This window comes from Cinclus cinclus, chromosome 4 (genome assembly GCF_963662255.1).
Source record: "Cinclus cinclus chromosome 4, bCinCin1.1, whole genome shotgun sequence".
Classification (NCBI taxonomy): Eukaryota; Metazoa; Chordata; class Aves; order Passeriformes; family Cinclidae; genus Cinclus; species Cinclus cinclus.
The window spans coordinates 67,692,277-67,705,230 of NC_085049.1; the positions used below are offsets into that span (position 1 = coordinate 67,692,277).

The 12,954-nt window shown below is 46.2% G+C and overlaps 1 protein-coding gene across 1 annotated transcript in view; it reads left to right on the forward strand.

The window, feature by feature from the left end:
• Positions 1-12,954, forward strand: part of PLXNA4 (plexin A4) — a 392,054-nt gene that overhangs the window by 330,765 nt on the left and 48,335 nt on the right. Inside the window, exons 14-17 of the mRNA XM_062492432.1 lie at positions 3,501-3,637; positions 5,238-5,405; positions 11,277-11,370; positions 12,233-12,472. Of these exons, the coding sequence (XP_062348416.1) occupies positions 3,501-3,637; positions 5,238-5,405; positions 11,277-11,370; positions 12,233-12,472 (639 nt within the window). The remainder of the gene's footprint in view (positions 1-3,500; positions 3,638-5,237; positions 5,406-11,276; positions 11,371-12,232; positions 12,473-12,954) is intronic.

The window sequence follows — 12,954 nt, forward strand, 5'->3', positions numbered from 1 at the left end:
TTTAGATGAAAATATTGTGTCTCAGCCCAGGTGCTGTGGGCTACTCCACATTTTTTGAGTCTGCTCCTAAAATCCTTGTTTTGGAGAGCATTTCCCATCCATCCCTTTCATCTTTTCCCTTTTTGCTGCTGCTATGGAACCTCTAGAAAGGAAACCCAAGTGCACAAGCTGTGTTTGAGTCACATCTTGCTCTTCCTGTGTTCCCTGCAGGAATGGAATGGAAACCAAGGTCTTGACAAGCTCCATGGGGGGCAGTTTAGACCCAGCTCTGATGGTTCTTCTGTGTGGAAAACCTGTGTGCAGGAGGTGCTGGAGTAAAGAAAGGACTGGGGAGCTGAGGAAAGTTAGTAAAATCCTAGGAAATGCAGAAAATTTCCTGTCCTCTTTCCCTCTTTGTCATTCTCTAGCTTATCACGGATCCACAAAACCTTCTTTGTGTTTTCCACCAGGAGTGGAACAGTGAACAGCCTGGAGTTTTGCTATGAATGTGCTGTGCCATATTCAGGAAGGCCACTGTGAATATTTAAGGGCTGATCACAACTTTGAAAGCTGAGCCACAAACCCATTTTTAAGATTGACTCCAGACACGGCAGTGCTTTTCCAAGGAGCATTCCTGGAGTGTCTGTAGCCTGTGAGGATCCTCAAAAGGCCATAGCTGCTTTGTCTACCCCAAGGAGAGGGCAGGGAACCCAACCAGGGGTAGGACAAAGGTATTTTGGATCTTTAATTCAAATGTTCCTCTATGATTTTTGAATCAAATACTGCTGCAGCGTTGCTGTGAAGGCTTTGGCCATTCCCAACCCATTTTCCCTCAGGTAGAAGGTCACCTCCCAGCATGAGCCATCAACAGGAATTTGTACTGGTGGGGGTGTCCATCAACAAGGGAATTGCCATCCGAGTTTGAGGTGGTGCCCAAGATATAAAGGAACAGTACTGAAGTGCATCCTTTGCATTTCCATATTCTTCCTGCAGTTTTTATCCCATTAAAAGAGAATGGCAGAGAATATTCCCAGAAAATCACACTCCAAGACTTGGAGAAGGCTGGAAATGGCCCAGTGGAAAAGAACCTGGGCAACAATGGCTGAACATGAGACCAGGTGTGTCCAGGTGGCCAAGAAGCCAACGGCACCTGGATTGTATCAGGAATAGTGCTGCCAGCAGGGTTTGGGAAGTGACTGTCCGCTGTGCTGGGCACTGCTGAGGGACAGCCTGGAATTTGGGGTCAGTTCTGAGCTCCTCAGCTCAGGAAGGACATGGAGGGGCTGGAGAGTGTCCAGGAGATGGAGCTGGGAAGGGAATGGAGAACCAGGAGAAGCTGAGGGAGCTGGGAAAGGGGCTCAGCCTGGAGAAAAGGAGGCTCAGGGGGGACCTTGTGGTTCTGCACAACTCCCTGACAGGAGGGGACAGCTGGGGGGGATTTGGGATCTGCTCCAGGGACTGGGGACAGGAGCAGAGGGAACGGCATCAGGCTGGGCCAGGGGAGGTTTAGGTTGGATTTTAGGGAAAATTTCTTTCTGAAAACGTTGCCAAGCGCTGGCACAGGCTGCCCATGCTAGAATTGTCCCTAGTGCTCAGAGAGGTCCTTTAGTGGTGGTTTTGGCAGCGCTGGGTTAATGCTTGGAATTGCTGATCTTAGGGGGTCTTTTCCAACCTCAATATTTCCATGATTCTAAGTATAAAACCAGCTTCCAAACCATTGGGTGAAAACCAGCCAGGTTTAAACACAAAAAGTGCCCAGCTCTGATAATAGATCCTTCTATATTGCTGTAAGTCTGATTTTCATGTTCTGCCCTTTCTCCAAAAGCTGCATTTAGAATAGGAGCAAAATGGAAAAATGGAAATCTTGCTGCTGTTTTTCAAAATGATTGAACCAGAGGGGCCCGGGAACAGAGGTGGCTCTGTGTGTGAGAGTGGGAGCTGTGGTGTGTGTCAGGTGGTTTTACAAACATGGATTAATGGTCTCCAAAGCTCAATAAGGTGACTGCATGATGTACCTGCTCGCTCAGAGGAGCTGAGAGCTTCAAGCACTTGTGTCATCATTCTTAAAGAGAGGGAGAAAGAAATAATCTTCATTTAAATGCATATAGTAGCTTTTCACTTGGGACTGAATGGAAAGTTTTTCTATTAAAATGCAAATGAAAGAATAAACTGTAACTCCAAATTTCTCCCTGAATATTGATGTCTCCTCTCTGCATTGTGGTAACAGGGTGATCTGTGCCTTCAGAGTGTGAGTATTTTATCTTGATTTGGGGAAGAAGGGGGGTATCAGGGTAGGAAAAAGAGTTTTGAGATTTGGGGCCTCTAAAGGAATTGTGCCCCTGTTTGATATATTAACACAGTCCTGTGTTAGGCTGGGAAAGGAGGCTCAGAAGATCAGCAGGAAAAGGGAAAAGGTGTTCAAGTAGGCAGTGCTGCTTTTGTGGCTGTGGCATTTCAGAGAGCACCTCGACAGGAGCACCACCACCATGTGTCAGTTCAGGACAGCTCAAGGCTGTCTCAACATCCAAGGCAGATAAGAGAAAGATTTAATGTCATGTGTGGGCATTTTGCACCAGGGCAGGTTCAGGCTGGACATCAGGAGGAATTTCTTCATGGAAAGGGTTATTGAACATCGGAATTGCACCAGGAAGAGATGGAGTCCCATCCCTAGAGGTGTTCAAAGAACAGCTGGATGTGCTCTATTCTGGCTGTCAAGGTGGAGATCGATGATCTTGGAGGTCTTTCCCAACCTCTGTGATTCTGGGATCCTACGTGGAACAAACTCAGATGTTCTCCTGAGCCCCAGCTCTCCTCCATCCAAGGGGGTATGGCTTCCCACTGCCAGAGGGCAGGGTTAGATGGAATACTGGGAAGGAATTGCTCCCCGTGAGGGTGGTGAGGACAAAGAAGCTGTGCCTCATCCCTGGAAGTGTCCAATGTCAGGTTGGACAGGGCTTGGAGCAAGTTGGGAGGTTGGAATGAGAGGATCTTTAAGGTCCCCTCCAACCCAAACCGTTCTGTGATTCTGAGAATAAATAAAGTTGAGTGACCTTTTCAAAACTAAATTATTTTCATCATTTGTGAGATTCCCCATTAAGATCCAATGAAACCAATTCACTGCCTGAGTTATCCTGTAGAGCTGGTATTGTGTGACAGCAAAAAGACCCCTGAACTGTACCAAACAAACAGTGGAGATGAGAGATTGTGACCCAAGGTGCTCCAGGCATGGACCTGTCTCTGGAGGAGTATTTCTGAGTGGGTACAAGGGCAGATATCATTTTGGAGGGGTGAGAACAGGCTGGGGTTCGGTCTGAACTCATCCCACCAAACCTGGCATTCAAGCAGAGGGTCTCTGACAGGACTGCTGTCACCCCAGGCTCCTTTATCAGCCAGAAGATATGGCCAAATTCAGAAGTCCTGATTAATCCTTGAGAGTGCCTCTCTCTTTCCACCACTCACAGGAGAGGAAAGGTCCCTCTGCTCCTCTGCTGTGTCTCCAACACCTCCCTTTGCCTCCACAGACGCTGACCCTCTCTGACCTGAAGCCCAAGCGAGGACCAGTGTCGGGTGGCACCCAGGTGACCATCACAGGCAACAACCTCAACGCTGGCAGCAACGTCATTGTGACCTTTGGCCGACAGCCCTGCCTCTTCTACAGGTACGGATGAACCCTTCCTGCTGCTCATGCCTGAGTGTGAAAGATTAAATGCCAATTGAAGTCAGAAAACTTCTCCTGCAGCCCTGACACCTTGTCCTTCAGGTGCCTCCTTTGCTTGTGGCCATGTCCATGCTGCAACAAGACTTGTGCATTCTGCACCATGCACAGAGTTGCTGGCCATGTTTTGGGGAGAGAAAGTAGGATTTATTCCATTGTTTTGACTGGTATTTGATGTGCTTTTTCCCGTGGCCTCTTGTCAAATTTCAGCACAATTCTCCACGGTCCTGCGCTCTGCTACTTGCTCTGGGAGTGCATCGTTTAAAAGATTCATTTTCATGTCCCTGCTTTAGTAGAGGTGACAAAGAAAATCTGACAACATCAGCTTGAAGTACTAAACCACCTCCCTTTTATCCCAGAATAGTCCTGTAGTGCTAAGAAATGGATGATTTGCAACATTTTAGCTCTGTGTTGGCTCCTATTCAATGGCGCTTCAGAGAGACTTAATGTCAAAGTTACCTGCTGGATGTTCCCTGATCCTTGTGAGAATGAGTCTGAATCCCATTCCCAGGGGCTCCCACAGCTTGAAACTACCCAGGGCAACACATTTTGCTGCCAGTAGTGATGGGGGCTGAAGATGAAGTTGGCACATTTCTCCCAAATATGTCCTTGGCAGAGGAAACACTCATTCACAGGAGACCTGGGAGCACTGCCCTGGGGCAATGCCCTTCCCTCTGCTGGCTGTGGGGATCCTTTTTAGCAGCCTGTCATGACTGTGGAGTGATCAAGCATCCAAAATTCAGCAGGATGAAGTCACAATCTGGGATTTGAAACGCCACGTGGGAGCCAGAGCTGCTTGGAGAGGCTCCCTGAAGACTGGGGAATTTTAGGAGGGAGGGAGAGCAGTCTTCTGGGGGAATTTAGAGGGCACCTGGAGGGTGCAGCCATTGAAGGTGACTTACAGCCCCATTTTAGGGGTATAAGCATCACAAATCACAGGACTGGGAAGACTGAGAATGTTTGGTGCCTGGATTTTTGACTCATTCTGAAAGGAATGGAGACCTGGAGCTGGTTTTGAGCCCTGCCAAAAAGGAAAGGTTTATGAAGAATCCTTTTCAAATATAATCATAAAATGCTTTCCACTGTATTAGCACTTCCAAAGGTCCCAGGCATGCTGCAAACTGCACTTAAACAGGACTTACAGTCCTAATGCAAAGTAAACTTTATGATCCCAGACTGCAAAGCTGAGGTGCTTTTATGAGCTGCTGCTGCACATGTCTGCAGGCAGGAAGGAAACATCCATCAAATATTTAATCACAGAGAAATACTTCTGGAGAGAGGCCTGGTTTGGACTGCCCTTGGGGTTCAGATTTTGCTCTGAGTCCTGAGAGATGAGGGCTCTTTTGGCTTTATTTAAACCAGTGAAAAGGCAACGCCACTTTCCCCAGATGCCGCTACGGGAACATAAATGGTTCACACTGAGTTTCACCTCTTCAGTGCATAAGTTTGGGCCACAGGAGATGAGAATAAATAATTGCACTCTTTTTGGTACCATTTTGCTGCTGGCAGCACCTGGTTCACATTTACTTTCTCCTCCTCCCAGGAGATCCACCAAGCACATTGTCTGTAACACCACAGCCTCCTATGAAGGTTTTGAGAAGGTGAAGGTGTCTGTGAGAGTGGACAAGGCCAAGATCCATCAGGAGCTCCACTATGAATATGTAGAGGATCCCACCATCCTGAGGATCGAGCCTGAGTGGAGCATCTTCAGGTGAGCATCCCAGGGAGATCCTCTCCCAATTCCTGTACTTTTTTAAGGGAGCACTTCTCTCATAACTTTTCTCCTTGACATAGAAAACTGATTTCCAAGCATTGTATCCACCAAGAATTTGAGCAGATATACTTCCCAGAGCCATTGAGATGGATTAGAGTGAAACAACACTGAATGATCAGTGTTTATAAATATATGTTATAAATACATAAAAACATATATATAAAATATATATATACCTACCATATACCTATAGGTATATGTATGTGTATATGTATATATTTTTATATAAATATGTATTATAAAAATATACTGGTTTATTTTAGAACAATTTGGTGGCAAGGGAAAGCAGCTACATAGCCATTTTCACTGTTATTATCTCTAGCAATATGAAAATACAAAAGCCTAAAAATATCACATAAGAAAGTCTACAAGAAAGAAAAGGATGAAAGTAGAAAGATGGCACCAGTCACAGGCTTCACAAAACTTGGTCATTGCAATCTCACTGTCTGTTGGTTGAAGTGATAGTCACAGACTGGATCCATCAGATGACAAGGAGCATCCTAATGAAATTATAAAGAAATTCTCCAGAACACAACCTCTGTTGGGTTTATACTCAGGTTCAGGTGGGAACACCCAGCAGAGGGAGTTTCCCACTGGATGATGGAAAGTTGTGGATCAGGGACACCTGGATGATGGAATGTGGTGGATTACGAGTTTTTGACACCTTCTTTTGACACAGCTGCCTCTTGCCCTAGCCCAGTTGGCTTCATGATGTGCCATCATGGCCCATCAGCAGAGTGAGCACCTTTAGGCTCTGTGTGATGTGCCAGCACTGCCCAGGGCAGGGGAGTTATCACAGACAAAGCTCCACCTCCCAGGGTTCACCTCTTTCCTTCTCTGGTCCAACACCAGCTGCAGCCCAGCTGGGCTGTGCTCCCTGGCACCTGGGTAGGTGCTTTGCCCATCAGCACCTTGTCCGGAGGATTTGAGCCATCAGCATCCCAGTGTCTCTTCCAGTATCACATTCTTGTCCTTAGACCTGGGAGGACTGGGCAATAGTATCACATTTATCTTATCCCATGTTCCCTCCGCACTCCAAATTCCATTTGTAGGTGTATTTGGGGAGGGGTGGCTTTGGTGGTCACAGAGGAGCAGAGCTGCTTCTTTGCAGTTTGCTGCAGTGGGCAGAAACCTTTGCATGATTTTAGCAATATTCAAGCCATGAACCATTTCATTCTCTCACAGTTTGCAAGCTGCAATTTCTACCTTTCCCACAGCCTTCATGGACTTGAAATTCCTACATTTCCCACAGCTTGGACTTGATGCCTCAGGACTAAGCACTGCCTGTTTGGCCGGGGTGCCTGAAAGCACCAGGGCTCTGCCCTGAGATGAAACACAATGGGAGCCCTGCTCCCTGCCCTATCCAAGAGCCTTTCTCCTCATTAGGGATCCCTTTTTCTCTTCACCCTCTTGATGCTGCTTTGGTACATTCATAGGGTTCACAAAAAGGTGCCTTTGAGCAGTGTTTGCCCTGGTTGTGGAAGGCATCAAAGTTATACACAAAATCTCAGAAGCCTGGAGAAATGGCCCCAAGAAGGGGGAAATTGGTTGTTAAATGCACTGGTATTTACTTGAAAAGATACAAAATAAGAAATCTTAGTCTCCCCTCATTTATCCATGGCAGCTCTCTGCTTCCCTATTGAACTGGACTGATTGGAGACCCTGGGGATTAGGAGCAGGGCTTGTAAATCCCCCCAGTTCAGCTTCTATCCCAAAGATGTTTTCACAAATCAATTAGTGCCTTTAATTACCGTGAGGGAATTTACTGATTTAGCCAGATTGAGGCTTTGCATGTTGGGCCTTGAAGCTTTAGTGTTGGGATTTTTCCATTTGGGCTTTTATTTTCAGTCAGAGTCCAGGTTATCAGTGAAATGAGAAATCACTTTACTCCCTTAAAAAGCAAGTTCAGTGCTGCTTAAAAGGTGGTTTCTCTGCTGAAGCTGCCAGACAGAGGTGAAGGAAAAGCCAAGGAGATGCCTCAGGTGTGTTAGCAAAGTTTTACCCAGCCTGGAAGTGCAGGGACTCTGTATCCCATGGCTGGATGGATGGGATCTCCCATTCCAAATCCCAGAATAATGAAAATAAGGGTGAGGTGCTTGTTTAGGGGGTACTAGATTATTTGTGGGGTGTGTAGCTGCTAGGATGGATGGCTGTGACTGCACCTGTCTCATAACTCATGGAATTATTAAGGCAGGAAAAGACCTCGAAGATAATCGACTCCAATTCTTAACCTAGCACTGACATGTTCACCACCAAAATGTGTCCCCAAGTGACACATCTGCACAGCTTTTGAGCACTTCCAGGGATGATTTGAGCATTTCCAATGATGGAGCATTTTGGGGTACAACCTCTCCCCTTTGCTTTCGTCTGAAATCAGGAAGCATCAACTTGAGCATTAAGAGATGCCCCATTTTAGCCAGACCTACCCAATTTCATCCTCCTTCTTAAGCCCTTTTGAGTCACTCCAAAGGTGCACAGCCCTGGAGAGAGAAGATGGGATATCCAGGATTGCCACGGGGGTTCAGGGGTGTCAGGGAGAATTTTAGGTGCTGTAACTGTGGGGCTGAGCTGTTCCCAGGGAGAGATGGTTGCCACCAAACCAGCTTTGTTAACCAGTGAATGTATGTACCAAGCCTGGCTTAAAACTTTTTCAAGGGCCATTTTTCAAGACAATAAAGAAAAGATCACTGCTAATTTGTTTCCATAGCCAAAAGTAAAGTCACGCTGGGCTGGCAAGTAAATAAAATTTTATAAGGCTCCATTAATACTTTTGATCTGGGTTTGATTTGAGTTACATCCAGCAATTACCTGAGTCTGCAGGCAAAAAGTGATAGGGTCTTTTGGGGCAATAAACAGTTAAATTCTGAGAGCTTTTGGCATCTCTGTTATTTTGCTGGGCAGCAGCAGGACTCCAGGCTCTGTTCCCACCTGGCTGAGCATCCAGATGCCAGCACAAATGCCAATAGCTGGTGATTTTCAAGGCAAGAAACAGTTTCATTTACTTTATTTTCAAGCCAGAGAGGGTTTGGAGGTGATCTTAACTCCCCAGCAAACAAAAAAAAACCTGCTTTACCTTTTTTTTTCTTTCCCTCTCTCTGGTCAGGTGTTGTGTGTCTCTGTTTATCACCTGTGGTCTGAGCCTGCAAGCTCAGATTCTAACCAAAATAGAGGATTTTTAACATGTGGGTTTAAAACTGTGTGCACAGATTTTTTAAATAAAAGGATTTGTATTTATATAGACACAAATACCTGCATGTGTGTTCACACACTGGATTTTTGTGGAACACGTAAAACCTTCAGCCAAGTAAAGATATAAAATCCCTTCTAGTTTGGATCAGCAGAGATTGATTATATTAGTAATGATAGTAATATTAGTAATAATAGCAATAAAAATAATATTTTTGTTATTAATATAAAGGCTCAGAGCCAAAATTCAGAAGATCCAGGACCATGGAGAAAAAACAGTTTGGTTTTTACACTTCTGGGTTTTGAAGAATGAGCTCTCCCTAGATGATGTCAGGAATCTTTACAGGGAAGCTGAATTTTGGGGAGAGGGTATATTTTTTTTGGAAGGGAAGGGAAGGGAAGGGAAGGGAAGGGAAGGGAAGGGAAGGGAAGGGAAGGGAAGGGAAGGGAAGGGAAGGGAAGGGAAGGGAAGGGAAGGGAAGGGAAGGGAAGGGAAGGGAAGGGAAGGGAAGGGAAGGGAAGGGAAGGGAAGGGAAGGGAAGGGGAGGGAAGGGAAGGGAAGGGAAGGGAAGGGAAGGTCTTCTGTAATCAGATATGTGACTTCAGCAGAATCCCTTGTGCAATTAAAAAAACTCATCCAGATCTTATGGAAACAGCAAAATGTGGGATTGCCCCGTAAAATTTCCCATTAGCGATTTCCTGTCATAGCTCATGATTTCAGACAGAAAAAACTTGAAGTATTCTGCGAAACTCAAGGTCAAATGTTGCCCTATGGACCAAGCCAGTCCTTGAGTGAAAGACCATGAGGAGCCTCCCAGAGAGGTGTCCCAGGAGTATCTGCTGAAAGATGTGCTTGTGCCAATTCTCTTTGGATAAACCCAAACTTTTTGGTTCATCAGTGTGGGTGCCACTGGAGGGGCTGGAGCAGAGCTCACCCAAACCTGGCAGCTATTCTGTGTAAGTTTGCATTTATTCCTGCCTCCCCAGCTGATTAATAATGCAAGATAAATGAGGAACACTGAAAAGTCAGAAATGGGGGAGATTTGTTGCCTTCTTTCTCACAGGGTGTTTATTATCTTGTGTTTTCTTATTTATAATGCACGTGCTTCACCTTTCCTGTATGTGCAGCTTTACCTGGAGGCAGGAAAGGGATTTTGAGCTTTCTTTTCACAACCCCATTGATTTCTACATGGCCTCCCCTTCCCAGCAGGAAATAAATTGCATCCTGGACAGTTTCCAAAGGAAGTTATAGGGGCAGGTGCTGAAACTGCTGAGAGCACTCCTTACCCTGGGAAACCCTCAGAGATGGGGCTGTGATGTCTGAAATGTCTGCTGATGACATTTCCTCATCCTGTCCTGGTTGTGTGAGCCCTGACAGTTGAAGGTTTTGTTTTCTTGGGTAACTTCTCCTTTCAACCCTGGATCACTCTGCCTCCACCTCATGCTGTAACAGCAGAGCTCACCCTGATAGATCTGAGATGCTTTAATTCAGGATGGCCAAAGCTGCCTGTGGTGAACTCTTCTCCTTAATGTGGTGTTCAGAGCCAACCCTGAGAAGCTTGGGAATGGTCCTACAGTTTCCTTCCTCCTTCCCCAACATTCCCTGAAGTCCCACAGTTGCTGGCTGCAGCTGGAAGAGGCAGGGGGAAGGAGAGAAGGGTGTTTCTGAGAGTTGTTTCCTTGTAGTGACAGTGACTGCAGGGAGTGAGGAGGGCTTCACCACTTTTCCCCATAAAAGTGAAAAAATCCTCCAGATGACCATGGGCTGTGGCTTGTGGGAGTTGGCTTTGTCAGAAAATTTGCCTTTGAGCAAGGGGACACAGAGGCTGGGAATCTCTGTTTGTGTTGGATCCTGATCTACCTGGGCTACCACATGGAAACCAGGCCACTGCCTGATGCACACCAAAGCTGAAGACTTTGGGTCCATGTCTTCTAATTGCTGTAGGGCTGGGGTCCCTGGCGGCACCAATGCGACACTGTCATAGTCAGGGTGAGGTTTGAAAGCAGATTAGATATGGGGCTATAGAGCTTAACCAAGAATCCTCAAGAACAGTTTCCATGGGACTGTGTCTATGAGGGCATTTTGGGTTGGAACAGCTCCCCAGGGAATGGGCACAGCCCCAAGGCTGCCAGAGCTCCCAGGGGTGTGTGGACAACACTCACAGGGATGAACAAGGTGGGACTGTTGAGGTGTCCCTGCAGGGCCAAGAGCTGGGCTGGATGATCCTTGTGAGCTCCAGTTCAGGATATTTTATAATTTTGTGACTGATTGATGTGATATAAGAGATACAGCCTGCGGACCATTTTAAAGACCCTGTGATAAATCTCCACTGTTCTTCTCATGCCCAAAGCTTGTGATTGCTGAATCCTGACAATGAGAACCAACCAGAGGCTGTATGACATGGCAGTTTTAGCAAGCATTTGTCTTTACTTATTTCTCCCCTTATGATGAATGAAAAATTGTTTTGTTCTTCCTTCCCTCCCTATGGGAAGAGAGGAAAGGGGATGTGGTCAGATACCTTGCAACCAACATTTAGGAGCACAGATCACCTATTCCTGGTGTGATGAGTCCTGACATCTATTTGCTGGGTTCATTCTTTAATTCCATTTCTTACTCTCCAGTGGCAACACTCCCATTGCCGTGTGGGGAACTCACCTGGACCTCATCCAAAACCCTCAGATCCGGGCAAAGCACGGTGGAAAGGAGCATGTCAATGTGAGTACGACTGCAGAGCTGGGCAGGGGACATGCCATGGTGGGGACAGGGCTGGCTGACAGCTCTGGAGCTTGAAATCTCCTATTGAAGCCAAAAAAAAAAAAAAAAAGACAGCATGATTCGTTTCCAGAAATATTATCTCATCCCTGAAGGACACACACAAAAAGGAGGTTTTTGGCAGGGCTGGAATCAAACTTCAGGGTCTTCTGAGACCTTCACCTTTGTCTTTGCTTCTCCAGCTTGCTGGGATTCATTTCAGGTAACCTGATATCCAAAGTAGAATCCTGAGCACAACATACACTGCCCAAACACTTTTGGAAAAAACAAACGGAGTGTGAGACCTAATTGCAAGGTGGTAGTGAGGTTTTGACTAATCTGTGCTGTGCAAACAATAAGGGAAGAAACTTCTATTTCCAGAAGGAAAAGAAGTCAGGGAAAGTGTCAGATGCTGACACTAGCAACAGAGACTGAGGTCTCTCAAGAGGAGCAGGAGGACCTGTTGAAGTGCAAACTGCTCCACACATCTGCCTCAGCAAGGCTTTCCTAATCCCTGCCCAGCCTTGACTGTGTGATGGGGAATGTTTGGAAGCAGTGGAGCACCAGCCTGTTCCAGGATAACCATGCTGCCCATCAGGAAGGATGGGGGCATTTCCCATAAACACTCCTTGTGTTGTGTTTCTTTCCCCAGAACTGTGAGATACAGAACAGCACAGAGGTGACCTGCCAGGGTCCCTATTTCCCACAAACACTCTTTGATTTGGGTTTCTTTCCCCAGAATTGTGAGGTGCAGAACAGCACAGAGATGACCTGCCAGGGTCCCTATTTCCCACAAACACTCTTTGATTTGGGTTTCTTTCCCCAGAATTGTGAGGTGCAGAACAGCACAGAGATGACTTGCCAGGCCCCAGCACTGGCTGTGGACCCCAATCACCAGTCTGAGCTCGCTGAACGTCCGGAGGAATTTGGCTTCATCCTTGACAATGTGCAGTCCCTGCTGATCCTCAACAAAACCAACTTCACCTACTACCCCAACCCTATTTTCGAGGTTTTCAATCCCTCAGGGATCCTGGAGCTGAAGCCTGGAAGTCCCATCATTCTGAAGGTGAGATGGGGACCAAGGAGTGGATGAGGATGGACAAACACCTCTATAAATCATCCTGATTGCACCCAGAAATTTCCTCCATTCCTTTCCCCTCATGGAACCCTATCAGAGTCACCATCAGCAAACACCAAGCACAACCATAACTAAAAATTATAAACTCCTGTGTGCAGCCTAAATTTGTACCCAGTGCCGTTCACCAGAGAATATCTTCTACCCTTGCAATGTGACTGACAGTGAAATAACCAACTCTGTTTCCTTTCTTGTCTATTCAAGACCTTCCTCTCAACCTTGTTTAAACCAAATCAAGTCCTTTGCCATTTCTGTAAACTTCACAACTATACAGAGGAATTTTATGATGCAGCATTTCCATATCGCTATTTTTACACAGTGAATATCCAAATAAATTATTTTACCTGCAGATGCTTTTTGCATATTTGGAAAGGAGTCTGACTTATCTGTCTGACTATGTTTAGTGAGGGCAT